Raw genomic sequence first — 21,376 nt, 5'->3', positions numbered from 1 at the left:
TAAATCCTGGAGGAACGCGTGTTAATGCTATTGTCAACGACAGAAAGCACTTTTTCGAAATTATCTTGATTTATAGCCCTTAAACGAGAAGCAGCCTCAATTTGCGACAGTTTTTAAACTTCAAATGTAAATAGCATATATATATATATCTTTTGGATCTGCCACCCACAGGTCCTTTAACAAAGTCAGTCAAATCAACATCGTCAGTTAGCAACGATAAATTATGTTTAACAGATGCTAGGGTGGAATGTTTAAGACAATTTTGACATAATTTCCCTACTGAATAAGTAGTAACTGAACGGGAAGTTTCAAAACGGGGATCCGGTCTGTCCTGTGTGTAGCCAGGGGCCAGACCCAGAAAGCGATGTTGGCAAGAATGAGAACTTGTTTGCCATAACACCCAACCTTCAGGATCCAGGGACAAAATGTTAAATAAGGTGTTTGAAATTAATGATTGCAAATCATCAAGGGACATATTTGTATGATTGTCCCATGTAGGGTAAGCATACAGATTAGGAATTTTAGGGACATTAATTTGTTTTGAAGTAGCCAAACCTAAACACGTTGTTTGAGAAATGGTACTATTCAAAAACCACATGTGGTTCGGAATAAGACATGCACCATGCAAAGCTTCAGTGCCTTGCACCTGCCAGGGTTTAGAACCCCAAACAGATTTAAGATCTATTGTATCTCTCCATAGCTCATAGCCATCTATAGCTAATGGATCCATATAATTGAAGCCGTCTCAGGAGTTTGGCCGAGGCTCTTGCGTAGAGGGAGTTTCCGTAGTCCAAACTGCTGCTGACGAGGGCCTGGGTGACCGTTCTTCTCTTTTCGGTGGGGATTCACTTGTAGAACCTGCAGAGTATGCGGAGGGTGTTGAAGCAGGAGGAAGAGACGGCTGTGACCTGCTTAGTCATGGAGAGGGTGGAGTCGAGGATGACCCCTAGGTTGGGTACGTGGTCGGTGGGTGTTGGAGCTGTTCCCAGTGAGGTTGGCCACCAGGAGTCGTCCCAGGTCGACTGGGTGGATCCGAGAATGAGGACCTCCGTCTTGTCCGAGTTCAGCTTCAGTCGGCTTTTCCTCATCCAATCGGCTATGGCCTTCATCCTGCGTTTAGGTTGGTTTTGGCGGTGAGGGGGTCGTTGGTGAGGGAGAGGATCAGCTGGGTGTCATCGGCGTAGGAGATGATGTTGAGGTTGTGTAGTCTGGCAACGTGGGCGAGCGGTGCCATGTAGATGTTAAACAGCATAGTGCTGAGGGGTGAACCCTGGGGTACGCCACAGATGATCTCGGTGGCTTCTGAGGCGGAAGGCGGACGTTCTGTGTTCTGCCGGAGAGGAAGGAGGAGGTCCACTCCAGGGCCTTCTCTTGGATCCCAGCGTCGTGAAGGTGTGTTCATAGTGTGCGGTGGCAGACCGTGTCGAAGGCGGCTGACAGGTCCATAAGGATGTTGGCCGCGGTTTCTCCGCTGTCTAGTAGGGTCCTGATGTCATCAGTGGCGGCGACGAGGACAGTTTCGGTGCAGTGGTTGCTGCGGAACCCAGATTGGGAAGGGTCCAGGATGCGGTTCTCCTGGAAGTGACAAATGCAAAAACAACAGTTGATGAACAGAATGCAGAACAATGTCATACATTCACCCCAGTACAGAGATCTGGGCCTAAATCCATCATTTTTTTGCTCACCATGCCATTCCAGTTTGAACCCAGCCATATGCAAATCAGTCTTGACCCTGTGCCCCATGGGAACAGTCCAGCCCGAACTTCTTGGGGTCCGCCTTGGGTTTCTTGAGTAAGGCGTTGATCTCGACGTGCTTCCAGCTCTCCGGGAAGGTTGCTGCCTCAAAGGACAAAGGAAATGTTGATGACTTTCCGGAGATGGGGTGCGATGGCTGTGCTGGCTCTGTTGAAGATGTGGTATGGGCATGGGTCTGACGGAGATCCGGAGTGGATGGTGTTCATGATCTTGATGGTGTAGTTGATGTTGGTCCAGGAGAGTATGTGGTTGGTGCGGGTGTTGGTAGTGGGGGCATAAGTCTAAGTGGTTGTCGGGGCGGTCGTGGCGTTTAAGCTGTCGTGGATGTCTGCGATCTTGCGGTTGGGCACAGGTCTTGCGAGGGTGGGATGTCGTTGGTGTTAGAGCTGGGGTTGGAGAGTTCCTTCACGATGTTGAAGAGTTCTTTGCTGTTGTGTGAGTTGTTGTCTAGGCGGTCTTTGAAGCAGGCCCTTTTAGCGGATCTGATGAGGTGGTGGTGTCTGCGGGCGGCGTTCTTGTGGAGCTGCGTAGCTTTCTGGTGTTCGTTCACGGAGCCAGTTCTTTTCCATTTTTCGGCAGGTTTGCTTGGAGGTCTTCTGTGATCCAGACTGGTGTGACTGTTGGAGGGTATCTTGAGCGGGGCGAGGGTGTTCGTGCAGTTGTTAATCCACTGTCTAGAGTTGTGGGAGGCGGTGTCGGGGTCGGTGGGGTCTGCGTGAGGGCTCTGGGCTAGGGTGGTGGTTAGCTGGTCTCCGATGACTTTGCTCCAGCAGCGGCGAGGCATCTGATGGATGAGGTGGTGCGTGGTGGGCTTCTTGAAGGAGAAGTGGATACAGCGGTGATCGGTTCAATACTTAAACTTCCCTTTTATTATACATACGTCACCCCTAAGGTAGGCTCTAGGTAGCTCTCATTACATGGGACTGTGTAACTAAAAGGTAGGGCATGTACTTTTTAGTTTTACATGTCCTGGTAGTGACAAACAGCTACATTTGTTTTTCATACTATGAGGCCTATTACTCTCATAGGCTAGCATTGAGAATTCCTCAAAGCACTTTAAAGCTGTAATTCCTGATTAGAAAGGGGTAGCTACATCATGTTTCACATCCTTGGAATGGTAATGACAAATCCTCTTTAATGGTAAAGTTGGATTTAACATTACTGTTTTAGCAATGCCATTTTTAGAAAGTGGACACTTCTCTGTTCTTACTGCTCTGTGTGCCTTGCAGCCTGTCTCAATAACTAGTCTAGTGTGGGTGACAGCTACACTTTGTGCATTCCCTCTAAACAGCCACAAACACAGGAACGGTGGATGTGACAGAAAACTCTTCTGCATTTTGATAGCTCTTCCTCGGCAGGTAGAGAGAGGGGGAGCCAACACTTTCATCTGAATATGCAGTGTTCTGTTTCCAACACTAGGGGCTGATTACCCCCTACTGATAGTCTGGAGCCAGGGATGGAAAGAAAGCGGGACCTGTGCACTTTAAGTGCCTGCTTTGAAGTCACTCCCACTTCTAAGGCACAACTGGGTATAAGTACGAGGCCTCTGACCCTACCACAACAGCAGTACACTTTAAGGTCTTCAATTTACCTGTCCCAGAAAGGGGGTTGCTAGAGGACACAATGGAATTGAAAAAGGTGAAGCTAGAGCTTGCAAAATTTAAATGGGAGAAGGAGCAGGCCCTTGCCAAGCTACAGAACGAGCAGGCCCTTGCTAAAATGGAGATAGAATAAGCTCTAGAAGAGAAAAAACTGGCCATGGAGGAGAATAAAATTGCCCATAAGCTCAGTTTGAGAGAACTGGACATGAGAGCCCTACAAGTGGAGCCCAGCGACAGCAATGGTAGCAGCACACCTGCAATGTCAATTGGGGAGTCAGGATGCCCAAGGATTTGGTGCCAGGTTATGCGGTGGGGATGACCGACAAATGGTTTGCAGCCTATAAATTGGCTCCAAGAGTGCACAACGTCCCAGAGGAGTTCTCGGGTGGTAGTTTCTAGAGGTATATGCCAACAGTAGGAAGGGACACACTCCTTACACTAAAGGTAGAGGACCAGACATGATACAGATTAGGATGGCCTTCATAGCAGTGTGTGTTTGAGCTGACCCCTGAGATGTATAGACTAAGATACAGGGGTAACCACAAGATCTCATCAAAAACATGGGTGGATTTCTTGGATTATGCCAGCAAGGCACTGAAGATGCTGTGTGAGGGGCAGCAAGATTGATAATTATTCAGGCCTGTAAAATGATTTTAAAGGAGCACATGCTTGATATTTGTTTTTCAGAGCTGCACAAACACCTGGTTGATAGCAAGTTAACGGACCATAAGAAATGTGCCGAGGAGGTGGACATCTGGGTCAGCACCCAAGTATCCAATCATGTATCTGAAGGGGAATCCCAAAAGGGGGGGTCAGGTTTCCCACCACAAGAAGAAGGGGGGAGATAAAAAGACTGAGTTGTCTAAATGTCCCAAAAACAGCACACAGAGGAAAGGGCCTCATTCCCAATCTGACCACCTGCCATGCCCGTGGACAGTTTGCTTGGTAATGACCATGGGCATACTACCTGGAAGGAAGTCGCAATCAAGCCTAATGTGGAGATGTTGGAGTTACCGGACTGGATCAGTGCTATGACATGGTCCATGACTGTCCAGATCAGAGTAACAACCTGTCCCCTGTGTTAAGAATAAGTCTTACAGGTTGTCAGATAAGGTGAGGGCCAGTATTAACAGCCTCTAAAATGCTGGAATTGCGAAAGAGTACGTCTCTCTGTCCGTATTCCTGGGACTACGGACCTGTGATATGCACACGGAGGATCTCCCTGTTAAGAATATGTCTTACAGGTTGTTGAATAAGGTGAGGGCCAGTATTAAGAGTGCAGTCTCTATCTTTAAAATGCTGGAATTGAGGGGAATAGAACTCTCCAGTAGCCCCTGGTCCAGTCCTGTGGTTCTGGTACCAAAAGCTTCCCCACAGGGCACAGTACCGTATCTATGTGGACTATAGAGGGCTCAACTTCGTTACAAAAACATATGCTCATCTCATTCTCCGGGGCTGATGAGTGTCAGACTCTACTATGTTATGTAATCACTCTTCAATTCTTACCATGGGCTTGCACTGGACCAGAGATGCTAGGTCCCAAAACCCTCTCAGAAACAAGTCAGAGGTCAAGTAGTACTGAGCCTCTAAATTATTTCCTTGGGGGAAGGGGTAATTGGACAAAATAACAAACAAAGAAGAGACTGGTCCTGAGCTGTTCTTCTGGTTCTTAATCGTCAGTAACTTCTAATAGTCTTTTGAACCCAAGAAACGAATACACAATTAATCTACTATTTTCTTTCCTTTCCCTTCCTATCTTTCTCTTAGATGAAGTTTAACTATTTAGTCACCTACCCGGAACTCTCAAGAGCTGTGCCTCTCTTCTGCTTCTTTTCGTTTATTTCTAGTTAACTGTCTTGTCTAATTAGTTGAACCTGTAATCATAAGATAATCCTATTATCGTAGAATTTTTATTCCAACTCACTTCCTAATGTTTTCCGGAGAAACTTCCTAATGTTTTCCGGAGAAACTTTTTCGCCTCACTGGGTACTACAGGAGGTTTATCAAGGAATATGGCACCATTGTTGCCCCATGACAAAGCTGACTTCTAGGAAGCAGCCCAGAAATGTGATGTGGATAGAGGGATGCCTAAAAGCATTTGACTCCCTGAAACAGACCAAGTGCAGAGTGTAGGAAGCTGGCTCTGCATATACTATAGCAAAGTAAGGTATAGTGTGCAGAGTGTCCAGGGGTTCCCCAGAGGTATAGCAGAGGCTAAATTAGGTAAGTACTAGCAGTTGTCTTCAAGGTAGTGTGGGCGAGCAGCTAAGCTTATCCAGAGGGTGTGTTAAGCATTTATTGTACTTACTCACTCATGGACTGATTGCACACACTCCAGACCAATTGGGGAAGTATAAAAAAGATATACTTGTGTTTTAATTCTAGAACCAAGCGGGACTTGGTACAGGTAGGTAAAATATACTTTCAGTTGAAATCCTTTAAACAGAAATACAATTAGAAATGGATTTGCAATTGTTACAGGTTATTAAGGTTTCAAAACGCAGTTTTATACAATAGTTACTAGTTACTTTTGGATTGGTTTTAGATTACTTTCAGATTAGATTAACTACTCAGGTGGTATGCCTAAATACCACATCGGGGAACTCACAATACAAGGTAAGTAAGACATTTTAGGATTTACAGTGTAGTTACTTTTTCTCAATACAAAACATCAGCCTAACACAGAACTTTTAGGAACAAAACACGTAACTTTGGTTCCTATGGGAGAAAAATAGTTATCGGTTTCATAGGTCAGTGAAAGTCTTATGAGTTGCACCTGTGGGGTTTAGGATCAAGGTTCCCCAAGGTCTAGGTTGGCACTCAAGTTGCACCACCAGCAGCACTGGGGCGGCTGGTGGTAGAGTGCAGAGGCCCAATGTTAGCCAATTGGGCTATGTGGGCATTTGGTCAGGGGCTGCTTACGAACAGGCCACTGGGGTGTGGGAGCATAGCTTCTGGGGTTAAGATCAGCACGGCAGGGGACAACAATCAGCACAGGAGCTGCACCACCAGGGACAAAGGGGCGGCAGGGTGCAGAGTGCCAAGGCGACGTTGGGGACCCAGTGGATATCAATGGAGAAACACGTGTCAAGAGATACACAGCACTGGCTACACCAACAAGGGTGAAAAACTAAAGCCTGGCATCGAATTAAGTGTGATCATGCACTGCATTTACTATGATGCATCGGGGCAAACAGAGTGCTGGGATGTGAGGCAGTGTGCTCCCACCCTCCTCCTGATAGGCTCGGGCAGGGGGACGTCCTGAAGGCGACCACTGGCTGAAGAGGTAGGCTGGGATCTGGGGGGGTGCCAGGACACCGTTGGTGGGGTCACCCAAGGCTGTGGGGGGTCCTTTTTGCGTTGGATTCTTCTGACCAAATGCGGTCATGCTTTTCAGACCGCTTCAGTCGCGGTCGGGGGTGGGGAGGTGGCCTTCAGGTTTAGGCTGCAGGTGCCGTCCCAAAGCTTGCGGGAGGTCAGGGGTTACTAGATCCCAGGTCAGGATCGCTGGGGAGACCTACTTGTGGTGTTGGGTCACTCGGACACGGGCCATGGCGGCCAGGTGCAGAGTGCTGAAGGACCGCAGAGCCGTTTGGATCCAGGTTCTGGTCTTGGAGTCTTTGGTTTGAGCAAATCCGGTGCTCACAGGAGACAGATTCTGTATGGTGAGAGCAGGGAAGGTCCCAGGCTCTGGAGGGCTGCTAGATATGCCGGTGTCTTTGCTGTAGGCAGGTCGGAGTCGGGACAGGCCAGTAGGGCTGGGGCCAAAGCAGTAGGTGTTTTCTTCCTTGGTCAGCATGGCTCTTCAGTCCTTCTTTCTTCCTCAAATCTGAGGAGGCAAGGATCAGGGTCGCCCCTAAATAATACATTTAGGTGCATTAAAAAGGGTGTGCAGCTCGGGACCAATGACTCTTCCTTGTATGCCATCCTCCAGTGGAAACGGGGCATGAGCCTCTTCCAGATTGGTTGGTCCCCTCATCTACAAGATGGAGGAGGCTGAGATGTGTGCTTCACCCCGCTGCCCCCACCTGAGGGACATAACTCTCTTCCTAGCTTGATTTTCCCTGCCCATTCTCCTGCCCAAACTGGGGGTAGAACTGGTGGGAGTCAGTTGCTGGGGGCAGCAAAAAGCTTACGAGGTCTCTCCCCCTATAAAACAGTCCACTACTGGACCTGTGAAGTACACTGCCAGGAGTAAAGAATGCTGTGCTACAAGATTTACACTCTGCTTTACTGCTGCTCTGGAAGAACTGCTTTGCTGTGCTGCCGTGTCCTGCCCTGCTGCTTGTTGATCTCTACCAGGTTGAGGAAAAGGACTGGACCCATCTCACTTGACCCAGAGTTGCTCTAAGGGTTTGCCCCCTTGTTCTAAATTCTCAGGGCCATCAAACACTTCCTACAGCTCTGCAACAGCACCTGGACTCTGCCATTTTCGAGTCCTGCCCTCCCAAGTGGTGCCAATCCAGTCTTGGCCTATTGAAAGTGAGCTCTGCTGTACGGAACCATTAAAAGCAACTCAGTGATGACTTTGCACAGATTGGAACCAATGCATTGCCCTTTGACGCAGAGGCAGGAGCCAATCAACAACAACGCGTCTCGATGACGAGGCAGCACCTGCACAATAAAGGGATTAACCGGCGAAATCTTCATCGCCTGGTCGGATCGGAACCGAAGTATCGAGCCTTCCACGTCGAACCTTGCTCAATCCAGGGTACTCTTTCAGCTGGACCTGAGTGTGTCTGTAGTCAGTCTGCCCTCCATCGCAGTCGGCTTGAACTTTGCATCTACCCCAGTCCAGGGCGACGTCAAGCAACCACTAAGTGCCATTTGCTTCTAAGCACTACTTTTTGAAGTACTCTTTAATCATTCATAACTCTGTTTCTACTTAATGGATTTTTGTCGTTTTGGTCTTGTTTTTATTAATAAAAGTACACTCTATTTCATCTATTTTTCTAACCTGGTGTGGAGTATTTTATTGATGTCTTAGTTGTGTTACTGTGTGTTCTGCACAAATACTTTACACATTGTCTCTTTAGACAAGTCTGACTGCTCTCACCCAAGTTACCCGTGGGTGAGCACAGGTTACGTTTGTGCGTCAAGCTTACCCTGACTAGAGTGGTGGGTCCCCCTTCCACAGGGTGCTTAATCTGATAGCCAGATACCCCAATTCTAACACCTCCATACCCGTAATGGCCACACCCACTGAGCAGATCCCATGGATTAGAGGTCAGTGAGAAGGTAGACATTTGAAAGCTATGTGCAAGATGTCCTTCCTTAACATCTCTTGCGTTCATCTGCCCCCCATCTCCCCATATGTCCAATACAATTACTTCCTGCCACCCTTCTTTTTCCACCCAATTAACGATTTCTGGTGACCTGCCACCCTCCTTTAGTACACTCAACAACCTCTGAAACACTACCTCAGCATCCTGAGCCCTCCTGTCCCTTACAACGCAGGGCCATGCTTTCTTCGAATTGTGTCTCTGAGACACTTTCAGCATTCAGAGAAATTACCTCTCAACAAGTCTGCCATACCCATATTTGACAGGGAACACAACTGTTGGTTGTGCCAGAGTACCATCCACCTTCTGCTGCCACCCTTGGGTCAGCAGAGACGAGAAAGGATTGGAAGACAACAGATAGTCATTCACCATTCTAACACCTCTCTAGAAGTAAGAGGAAAGTGGTTATTTAGCACAGACACCCACACCCAGTTTTGACTACTTTGACATCACAGCAATGAAAACAAATGTTTAATGATCAGACTTTAAAGCAGTAAATAACAATTTGAAATGGGCATTGGCAATACTAGCTTCCAATACAAGCCACACACAAGGAAAATAGATATTTGTTACTATACAGCAATGGCACCCTCCCATTTCTAAATCTGAAAGAGAGGCTAAAGAAAAAACTGAAAATGCATTGTAAAAATAATGCAAAGGCAAGCATGTGATACATTACTTACAACAGCCATGTAATGGAGCATCCGACCATCAACTTTCCCATCGTCAAATTGAGTCTTATACTGAGGTAGTCCTATGTCATCTAGCCATCCTAGGAATGGAGACAAGAGTTTGATCAATAACATCCAAACTGTAATAAAGTGTATGTTTCTGTAACGCTTTCTTTTTCCGTATTATTCTTTTCAAACCAGTATCACATAATTATGATGTCAGACATTTATAACACTAAATATAAAACCTTAAATGCGAAGTATGGCCTTTCTAGCATATAATTCTTCTATTGAATTGGATAATATGGGAAAGGCATATTACCGGAATAAAGTGAGATTAGAATATTAGAACAAAGGTTGGATGAAAGGAGATTAAAACATATTTGAGCAATGTAGTTTTGGAATACGAATTGGGTAATATGCGATTGGACTAGGAATTTCCGTATGAATGTCTCATTTATTCAGCCATATGCAACTTATAGCAGAAATCTTATATGAAAATACCTTCTCCATTCATCAATATGTTGGCAACGCCCAGCTTTACCTTCAAGTGTCGAAGCTCTCAAACATACAAACTCTAAAGTTCTACCTCTGTTATCTAGCAAATTGGATGCAATCAGCCCTTAAAACAGAACCATCAAGGAATGGAATTCCTACTCCTAATCTCAACTGAAAATCCTTCAGAGTACAAAACTAACCTTGGCTATCCCTGATCCCATATGAAAAGTCACCTGTCTACATCTTAAAGATTTTACTGTAAATGACACCATTGCTAAACTTACGAAATAGACATCCCATCAACTGCACTGACTCAGAAAAATGAACCCTACTATTTCCCATACAGACTGCAGCATCTGCCCTCGTACTCACTCATCTGGAAGGAGGAAATGCCATCATAACTGGCCTCCCAAAATCTACCACTTCACCTCCTGGAGCAATACAAGTTACAGGGGCCAGGAAATCAGATAACATCTAGTTCATCCTAAAACGCCTTCACAGGTGGCAGCTTGAAACTAGAGTTAGAGTCGACATCAAGATTTCATACATCACACATAAATCCATTAATTTTGCCCCAACTACTTATCTATACTCCACAGATCACCAAAGAGCAATGAGGAGCAGAAATTGCCTAACTTTGAAAATACCCCGATGATACAAGACAAAATATCAAGGTATGATTATCTTGCCTAGTCCTAAATACTCAGAATGGAGAAAGTTATTCTGTTTCCCATTAAGATAAACCCTAATCTTCTTGATTTCAGGAAAGACCTAATAATAAATATCTTCAGTCTACACATTTCCGGTTGATTGCTTTACTGTTCCTTATGAAACGTGCATTATCTCACAAGTTACTTGGAAGCGTTCCACTGCCCAGTGTAAATACTTAAATAAATAAAATTCATTTGATAATAACGCATCCTTTGACTTGTATAATCTTTCAGTTATTGAGAAAGAACACTGCCTAACCTTGACACTTTTGAAAAAGAACATTCTCTTTTAAAAGTTGCTCAAAATGAAACTGAATTTAGAAATGAATCAATAAATCCTTGCAATGGTAGAAAGCGGATGCTTTTCAGTCACCCTTTTCACCCCTACAACTTGTGTATGCCACCTTTACATGTACTTTCATTTAAACATTTATATATAAAACCCAAAAGTGAACTAGCCCTTCTGTTGCCGCCAGTAAGACTAACACAGCTGCATTGCTGAGAGTGTTATATGGCCCCTAGGGACATTGTCGACAGTGCTAAAGTAGCATGAGCTTTGCTGCCATGCTGCTTTTGCGCATGTTGCTACATGACTATTTTGCAAGACTCTGTTTGTGCCTTTCACATGAAAACTGGCTGTTTTTCGCGTTCTCTGCATTTCCTGAAGTTTAGTCTGAACACAATGTGCAAGGTCGATAAGCAACACTCCTTGTTATTCTGTTCTGGTCAGTCCGTAGCACCTAGACATAACATGCTACACACAGCTGCAATACTGAAGACTCGTGCTTTGATATTACTGGGTTGCATGTTGTTTTATCACTTTTGGAGAAAGTGTTTCATGGAGAAAAGCTCCACTGTCCCTTTGATGTAAACCTTACATCCAGGCTTTAAGGTATGGGGTCTGCTGTCAAAAGCCCAGAGATCTTCGTTCATATAAAATAAACTTCTTCTAGTCAAGGGGAGGGTGGTTAGGCCTAATTGCCCTTTTTTCCTCAGTGTTTATATGAGGACTTCTCCCTTTGTATATTATGTAATTGTAACAATGCCAACTGTGCTGAGTTCATGCATTTTGCTGCTGGTAGTGGTTCGTATACTGTATTGTAGAGCACCATAGTTAAAATAAACTTTTTGAACTATTTTCAGTGACTCTGACAATTCTATTGTGGACGAGTACGAGTGACTGAGCGAAAGGGTATGCCTTGCTCCCGCCATTCCTCAGAGAGTCGGGAGTGTTGTGTTCTGGGTTGCCTAATCATTTGTAGCTTTGTGATATTTGAAGGAGAACGAATGAGGGCTCGAGCGTGGTCCGTGTGGCTGCGTGTTTGGTGGGGGCCGTTCAGCTATCTGGCTGAGGCTCTTTGTTGGGGGCCCGACTTTGAAGGAGGACGCCATCCTGTTTCCAGCTCCCCCCTGACCATAGTGAGGACTACAACTACCAGCAGCCCCTCTGCAGGTCACAGAACCGGGAGCACCTGAGGCTCGTTAGCCTCGCAGCATATTTAACATCTTGCAGCACCCGCTGGCGCGGATGCCGCTGCGCTGAGGGCTCGAGCGTGGTCTGTGTGGCTACGTGTTTGGTGGGGGCCGTTCAGCTATCTGGCTGAAGCTCTTTGTTGGGGGGCCCGACTTTGAAGGAGGACGCCATCCTGTTTCCAGCTCCCCCATGACCACAGTGAGGACTACAACTACCAGCAGCCCCTCTGCAGGCCACAGAACCGGGAGCACCTGAGGCTCGTTACGCCCCGCTCTCTTTCCTACATCACGGCCTGCCGCTCACGCAACGCGGGACGCGCGCGGGCTGCGGTGGGCTAAGCCCGGGACAAGGGCGGGACAGTCTGTGGCAGTCCGAGGCTGGGCTGGGCCACAAACCCTGGCCGCCGCAGCTAGGACCATTGTTCCCCAATCTATGCGATATTTAAACTCATCTAAGTCTTAAGGCAACTGAACTGTTATATTTGTGTTATTATCATTATATTGTTTGATTCATGATAGCTTTCGGTTTTTAACATAAATATTGTGGGGTTTGTTGACGGTTTTAATAATGTCTACACAGAAAACAGTGGAAAAAACCCTCAGTGCCTGCCATACTGGATAATTATTTAGTTAAAGTAGTCAAGAAAATGAATAATGACCGGTGAGCTTCGCCGGGCCGTGGTAGTCCCCCCAACTGGTCTACTCCTCTAGGCGTACCTGTACTAGATGACGATTGCGAAGTTGACAATGTGGATATTATTAATAATGAGGTATTAGTGTTAGCTGCACCAAACCAGACTGTGATGGATGACTTCTCTGACACATCAGTACAGGCCTCCCCGGTCCGTAGAGTAGTCAGAGCTTGTAGGAAACTGCCCATGAAACGAGGGGGTAATCGGAATAAAAAAACAGTAGGATCCCCCCCAAAAGTACAGTAGGCGAGGAGGATGCCGTGGAAAAAGAAGGTACAGCTAAACTGAACCCTGAGCAATTAGATTTCCTGGTTAGCCTTATTGGTGCCAAGATAGAAAGCATTATCAAACCATTAGTGGCTAAATTAGATCTGATTTCTGCAGAAGTAGCCAGATTAGGGGGCCTTTTGGATACTCACATTGCCCTGGCTGGAGAACCTAAGATCACTGAGAAGGGCACTATAGAGAGTAAAGATGTAAAAATCCCATCTGAGGGGAGGCACAGTGTTAATGAGACAGTGCTACTAGACAGCCCACCAAAAATTTGCCAGGAAATTAAGGCCTTACCAGCAGGAGAGAACAAAGAAGGGTGGACAGAAGTGAAGAGAAGGTGTTTTATTAACCTCGCCCCTGATTGTGCCCCCTATGTGGTCGTCTTAACCAATGTTCCGCCTATTGAAACATGCATGACCCAGTCCCAACAAGAAACACATGACTCTTTAAACAAGCATTGGAAATGCAATAGGGCTCGCATTAGGAAAGTTTGAGCTATTGGTCTTATAAATAAAAAAATTTTTATTTATGTGTTATTTTTTAAAATAGCTAAATTAATAGCTTTGTCATTTACAATGCCAATAGTTATAACTTTCGCAAACACCTATAGCATTTGTAATGCAACATGTTTTGTATTTACGTGACTTAGATGTATTGATATTACAAATAACAATGGCTTTTAATTTTTTTAAATAATTAATACTTATATAAAAGTTATTGTAATGTATAAAGGCAATAGCTTAAACATTTGTAAATAACTTTTGTGAATATTATGTTCAGTGTATTTTATTGTGACGAAAATCCAAGAACAGAAGTGAAATATTAACATCTTTTTGTGACATTTGTAATAAAGCTTGAAACACTGAGAGAACATATTTGAACCAGTTGTTGTTGAATGGCTGCACAGATTGATTCTGTGGTGGCGCTGCGTGATGTGGTTGCGGCGAGTGATGCTGTGGTGTTCAGTGATGCTGTGGTAGCGCATAGTGATGTTGTGATGCCCCTGAGTGATGCTGTGGTGATGCGATAGATAGAGTGAGGGCGATAGATAGAGTGAGGGAGATAGGTAGATAGATAGATAGATAGATAGATAGATAGATAGATAGAGATACGGAGATAGATAAAGGGCGATAGATAGAGTGAGGGCGATAGATAGAGTGAAGGCGATAGATAAAGGGAGGGAGGGCGATAGCTAGATAGAGTGAGGGCGATAGCTAGATAGAGTGAGGGCGATAGATAGATAGATAGACAGATAGAGTGAGGGCGATCGATAGATAGCTAGATAGAGTGATGGCGATAGAGTGAGTGAAATAGATAGACAGATAGAGTGAGTTATAGATTTTCTGCTGTGGGTAGTATTCTCTTTCATTCAATAATACCACTAGAAGAATGATTAAGTGGTAGCTTTAATCAAAGAAGAAAAGCACAACCTAGTACTTCAGTGTCAGGTGGTAGAATGGGCCTAGGTACATTCCAGCATTCTAAAAGTGCACTGTAGAACACAGAACACCAGCATTTAAAAGGATACACAGGAAATGCAATAATGCAAGAACGAAACATTTAAAGGGAAACACAGGATACTACAGCAGCGTGCTCCTCAGAAGCATTCCCCAGGTAAAGGGAGGCTTTGTGCGAGCCACATTCCAGGCAATATACAGTGACGGGATGACGAGAGAGGCAGATAATGTGATGAGAATTGGCCGACCGCAGGCCTCCGTTTTTACTGATGCGCATTAATCTCAGTAATTAGTCTGCATACAAAGTGATATATTTATCCCCCCTCAGCCGGAGCCGTTGAACCACTGGCTCTATGTGTTGCATGCATGCGTTAACATGGCAGTCTATTTTGGCCAGAGCCGCACTTACCACACAATTAAAAGGAACTACTATTACCCAATGTAACAGTACTCAATTCATCCACCTTAGAAGCTGGAAGTGTGAGTTGGTCCTGCCAGGATGTGAATTGATCACCTTTATTACATAACTGCAGATGTCAGCAGCGAGCGTTTAAAAAGCAAAAAAATCTTGTTGTGAATGTATGTGTGCGTGCGTGTGAAAGAGGTAGCAGTAACAAACAATACCAGATGTGGACAAGGCTCGGGTGGGCGCTGACTGCCAGAGAATTATGGATGGTGATGAACACGCACAGGACCATGAGTCTGACGTCACTGGCTCTTCCCAGCTCTAACAACCTGAGATAGTCCTTGGCCAAACTTAACCTGGCCGTTGACTGACCTTACTCCTCCATGCCAGCACTCAGCTCTTCAGTGTAAACTCAAAGCAACCCTAGCAGCAATTAAAACCGAACATAAATATAAACAAGCAACAGTTGCTGCTTATTTATTTTAGGCAACTAACAATCACTGACAAAGCCAATAGACCGGACTTGTAGGAATGATGTGACGCACAGGCTCTTCCCCACTGAGCTAACTTACCCAGTTTGAAACTAATGAGCTGCGGGTTACTCGTAAATCACCTTTAGAAACACGTGAGAGCGTGGAGCTTTGTTGCTGGCATTCACACCTGACCGAGCAACAAGCGGCAGTGCTGCGCAACAGACACGATGACCATTAATGCCATCACATACAAACTCCAGCTTGAACCTGCAGATTACAGCACGGGGCTCCGCAGTATTAGAGGGTCCCTCCTACACCTCCCATAATGATGCGCACGGCCTAGGGGCAGACACGGGAGTGTGCAGACAAACACAAGGAAATGTGCACTCCACGCCGCCCCATTGTGAACCTCACACTCCCGCAGCGCGGCAAGCACAGCAGGAAATCCTGCGTCGTGAAATGTGTGGCAGAGCACCCACACCCATTGACGTTTTTTTATTGTAACTTTTACTGCGCTCATTTCTTACTTAAGCTATCCTATTTTCCTCCAACCCTGAAACAAAGTTGGAGAAAAGAGCAAAAAGGATTCTATTTACAGATTCATTACAGAAACCTAGCAAGCACGCCTGATAAATAAAACAAGCAGTGAATAATACACATCCATGCAATAAAAATCATTAAATAACACAGTGGCACATATCAGAAGGCTGCTGGAGCAGCAAAGAAAGAAAGGGCATAGAGAGGAACACTGGATTATAAGGACATTGGTGGACTGTGATTGGTTTAATTTTTCCGGTTTCCTCTCCTTTAGGTTCATAGGAAAGGTGGTTCTTAATGTTGGTTTGCAAGCTGCTGTAATGAATACAGTGAAGAAAGATTAGCATAATTCTCGCTTCCGAGCATGACACGGAATCACATTTTCTGTTTACCAGGATGTTGCGGGAGAGGATGTGGCCTAACGGCCACAGCAGCAGACGTTGAAGCTAGGGAGCCGGGTTTGATTCTGAGCGTGAGGCTCTGCATCCTCGGATTCCTGGCAAATCTCCATGCCAAAAAATGTAGTGTCCATCTGTAATGCAACTGGCGCTCATGTAAAGCGCTCTGATACCGTAGAGTCGAATTTGCACTATATAAAACTGCAAAAACAAGCCAATTAAAAACGGGATCCCAGACTGATGTTGAGGCTGATAAAAAACCTGACCATGTTTCTCCAGCACCCGCAATCGCTGCATCGGTTCCATAGCGAAGAGCACATTCAATTTCAAGCATCGGGTCTTATAAATAAACCTTTTCAGGTATAAGCATTGCTCCGATGCTTTAGTCCCCACCCCCTCCACACACCAGGAAAGTTAATCATCGAGGACATTTTATGTCACATGGGCAGACCATCGTTTATAAAGGGCAGCTGGTGAAGAAATACCGCGCATGACACGTTCTAGAATGTACTAGAGGCTGCTTTCCTTCAAACGAAAGAATGCGCTTGGAAAAAAAAATACCCTTGTTCTTTTCTAGAATTCTCATGAACAGTTTTTCCAGTGGATTGTGAGATTAATACATGGCCAGCACAGCCCTAAAAGGATCTCCTTTCTCTATGACTGCTTGGCAATGGCCGTTGAGACAGGCCTTTTGCCACCAAGGTATTGTTTATTTCTCATTTATATAGAGAACCATCACAGTACCTGGAATATTTAGGTGTGCATAATTTGGGAGTGCTCGCTGTATGTTTACCGTTCTACCTGTATGCATACCGTGTAATTAGGATTCAAAGACATTCACGCAGATGGTCAAATCTGTTTGGGCCTACTAGTTATCTGCAGTGTCGCATAAAGAATATTTTTGTTTTGGCTGCCCTAAATTATCCACTCATCGAGCTTCCGTGTGAAACAAATTAATGCATTTACATACTTTCCCTGGACGTTGGGTTGGCATGTCTGGCCTGAAATGCATATTCATGCGAGTGAAATTAAGACGGAGGGAGGCTGAGATTCCCTTTATAATGAAGGGACGTGGAAAGTGACTGCAGAGTTCAGGCAGTCAGTAAATACATTTGGGTCGAAGATCTGTTCCTTGATGAAGGGCAAAGGCATTTGCAAACGAGCATTGGCAGTGCGGCCGGGCCGAAAATAATTAAAACACGAAAAGGAAGGGGCTGCAGCCTCGGCTCCTGGGCTCCGGGCTGGAGCGCTGGAGTGCCCTGTCTGCTGTTTTGCCGGCCGTGAATAATTAGGGGGTGAGAAATGCGCTGGGAGGGCTGCCTTTGAAGTGGTAATGCGAGGCAGGCAGGCAGGCGGCTGGTGGCATTGTGCACGCGCTTTTTAGGGCTTGCGCTTGCGCAATCACCTAAAAAGCACATGCACTTCAAGGAATCGCCAGTGTTGTTAAACACTGGATAAGCCATAATAGAGCTTCGCCAGCTGTGCGCAGAAGCGCATCAGCAGGCGAGCCCTAAAAATGGAACAGTTTCATGGCTGCATAGGCAATGTGGGTTTCCTGTGGCCTATTCCGACCAAATATTAACAACCAGAAGGGTCAACTGGATCGGCAACTCTACAAAGAATAGCAGGGGTGATTGTGTTATCATTAATTTTAAACACCCCCAACATGCCGCTACTGTCTTGCTATGAGCAGCATCCTTACCGATCGCTGATAACAATGTTTGTGCCCGCCCACTTGGTTATTTTTATAGCCATCTCATTAAAGGCCACGCTAATGACAGTAATAGTATTCGGTAAATTCCACTTTTCCATCAGCCAGGACTGGATATCCCATTTCGAAATCGATTTCATACCTTAAATAGCTTGGACACTAATGATTGACTTCCCCAGGTCCTTACGCCCTCCCTGTGTGAGATCTCAGATACCTCTGTAACTGAGATAAGTGAAAACACGTTGGGCCATGAGCCGATCCGGGTGGACAACCTAGATCTGATCAATGACCCTGGGGTTCTATCAAGTGGAAATCTAAGGGAGGAAGATGGTAGTAATGTAATTACGATATTGGATAGCAATGGAACAACGGGCAAAGGGATAACAATCTCTAGCTGGAACATTGCAGGGTTGAAATCAAAGGGGAATGTTCTAGGCTGGTCGGACCTTATTAATACGTATGATATCCTATGCCTCCAAGAAACCTGGTGCAGGGAAGACTTTAATTTTGAGGGGTTTATTTCTTACAACCTGCCGGCGCAGGGCACTGGACCTGGGAGAGCTAAAGGTGGCCTATTGATTTTAGTATCGATTTATCGCCCGATTGTAGTTAAAAGGCACATAAATGTGGGAGCACATCTGCAGATCCTCTGGTTATTTGAGGATAAAGGACATAATATTCTACTGGTAAATTACTGCAATATTATTTTTGATAGCACAAGGCTAACAGTAGTACATGACCTGGCAAGTGCCATCGAAAATCTAATTTTAGAAGTAAATGTTTGTTTTGATTTCATTTGGGTGGGCGATTTCAATACTTTATTATGCAAATTTTCAACACAAAAAGTCTGTGGGTTCACTAATAATGCCGGATTTGACGACCTGCATTTTGGATATAACCGCTACGGTGAGGCACTACACATTTATGGGCTGCTATGATCTGGAAATTCTGGGTTTTGCAAAAGATAAAAATGGCGAAACTATTCCTACCTTTAAGAATCGGCACACTAGTTCGGCCATTGATCATGTGATAATTTCTTCTAACATCATTTCTAGTTGTGCTGTACCGAGGATTGAAGAAACTTCTATAAGTGACCATAACTGTATCATCCTGGAAACTATTTTCGGGGGGGGGGGGGGGGGGGAACCTCTGTTAAATTGGGTACTACAGTCATCAATGTGGAACCACACAGACCAAACGGAGTCAGACTAAGATGGGCAGGGGACAAAGCTAATGAATTAATCGGTACTATTGTCAGGGACTGTCTGGTAGATATTACCTGTATCCTTGATAATAGTACAGACCACAAGCAGGTTTTATTCACTTTTAATGATATTAATAAATCCATTGATGCCAGGTTTACTAAGCCCAAGAGTGCCCAGAGTAGAAACGACTCAGGATGGTTTGATCACACGTGCACCAGCCTATTAACCGAATTGAAACATGCACTTGCCAAAAGGCCGAGGGACATTAATTATATAAGAAACTTAAGAGTAGAATATAAGCATACCCTAAAACGGAGGAGGTGTGAGTTACAGCAGTTGGCCTGGGACTCACTTAATCAAGCTGCTGAATTATCTGACAGTACTCTGTTTTGGGCTACTGTTAATTCTCCTTTTTTGAAGGGAGAAAATATACCAGAGTTAACCTCGAATGTCCCGAGTGATAGATGGGTTGCCCATTTTTCAGATATTTTTGATTCAAATAGCTGTGTAGATCCCAACTAAGCATGGGCGTAAAATCCGTTCCGCTCGCGGATTTTCGGCAAATTCGCAATCCGCGAACTCTCGCGAATTTGCCGAAAATTCGTAAATCCGTGCGAAGCGGACTTTTTCCTTGGTCGCACTTGCCAACTAGAATACTATACAATTTTGCGGCGCGCAGCGTTCACTTACCATCATTCAGCGTTTGCAGAGTTGTTTTTCTCTATGTTTGCTGCGCCATTTTGGATCTTGCTGCGGGATCCCGCGGGAGTTTGTCGACGTCATCGCGGTTTGCCACCTAGCACAGCGAGAGTTTGGCAACGCGAGTACGTCATAAAGGCCTGTGATCACGCATCACGGGAGTAAACACTTGCGAACACGTAGATGCGGCGGGCAGCGACAATCTCGCAATTGCGAGATTGCAAAATTTGCAATTTCGCACAAGAAATCCACCAGCAGGCAGCATAAACCTTGAAAATTATGATTTTTATCAGAATAACTCCTCTGGTTGACATTTGCCTGCACTTTTTTTTTTTTGCAAGGAGTCCATTTGGGGGGGGGGGGAGGAAGGAAGTGCCCCACAGTCTCCAACTTCCTGTTCCTGTCCAGCAGGCTCCTCCCAGTGCTTTCTTCATGTGCTGGTCACTTTGATTTGGATCTTGACATGGAAGGGTTACTTTTTGTGGATGCTGCTGGATATTTGGATTTTTGCAAAACTGAAAGCACTCAGCAGGTGCAAAAGTTCAATCTTATCATTAGTAACCATTCCCTGTAGTGCTTCCTGAGGGGCCCCTTCAGAGTTCAGTTGCCTACTTGCAACTATTCTATGACCCTGCTCTGACCCTCACAGCAGGCTCAGAGAATAGCTTACAAGTATACAACAAAGGTCCTGTTAAAAAAATGACACTGCAACAGAAAGCAATTACAGATAAGGAAGCAGGTGCCAGCTTGGAAGTTCAAATTCAGTGACACATTAATCAGCCCCTAATTCATTCATGTCAGTTGAGGCAGGGCAGGTGTGCTTTTCCCCCCATGGTGGCATGGGTGAGCCAGAGGGTGGCATGGGTGAGCCAGAGGGTGGCATTGGTGAGCCAGAGGGTGGCATGGGTGAGCCAGAGGGTGGCAGTGGTGAAACAGAGGGTGCTGTGATGAACCAGACGTAGAAACAACATGGTCGCGACCGTTGCTACCCGACAAGTAAGTTCGCGTTTGCGAACTGGTAAAAAACCCTTGCGAAATGGCAGAAACACTTGCGAACACAAAAAAAAATAAAAGGAATCCGCAAAATTCGCGAGAGTTCGCGGATTGCGAATCCGTAAATAGGCAATTTCGCGGATTGCCAATTCGCAAAATCCGCCCATGCTTAATCCCAACCCGAGAAGGTGGGCAGTTCTACCATTGGACATTACGGTTAGGGAGGTTGAACATGCCATACGTGTTAGTAAGGGGAGGGAAAGCTCAGGGCCCCGATGGGGTGCCCGTAGATGTGTATAAAGCAGTCCCCGAGATGTGGCCATTGTTTTTAACGCCGCAGTATGCACCGAGGCCCCCAAAACATGGGGGGAATCTATTATTATACCAATACACAAAAACGGCAGTAGATCTGATGTGAAAAATTATCGCCCCATTTCCCTTCTTGACTCCTCAGTTAAGATCATGAGTAGAGTCATGTTGGCTAGGCCAGAGGAATGGGTCAAGCAAGAGGGTATCCTTGCCGACAGTCAGTATGGATTTAG

The 21,376-nt window shown here is 45.5% G+C and overlaps 1 protein-coding gene across 18 annotated transcripts in view; it reads right to left on the bottom strand.

The window, feature by feature from the left end:
- The window catches only part of PPFIBP1 (PPFIB scaffold protein 1), a 978,725-nt gene that overhangs the window by 142,586 nt on the left and 814,763 nt on the right, over positions 1-21,376 (bottom strand). For all 18 annotated transcript variants that reach the window (XM_078674144.1, XM_078674143.1, XM_078674142.1 and 15 more), the window contains one exon: positions 9,322-9,410. In XM_078674144.1, coding sequence (XP_078530270.1) covers positions 9,322-9,410 — 89 coding nt within the window. The remainder of the gene's footprint in view (positions 1-9,321; positions 9,411-21,376) is intronic.

This window comes from Lissotriton helveticus, chromosome 1_1, assembly GCF_964261635.1.
Source record: "Lissotriton helveticus chromosome 1_1, aLisHel1.1, whole genome shotgun sequence".
NCBI classification, from domain to species: Eukaryota; Metazoa; Chordata; class Amphibia; order Caudata; family Salamandridae; genus Lissotriton; species Lissotriton helveticus.
Note: the sequence above shows the minus strand (reverse complement) of the source record. Positions and strands in the feature narration are given on the sequence as shown.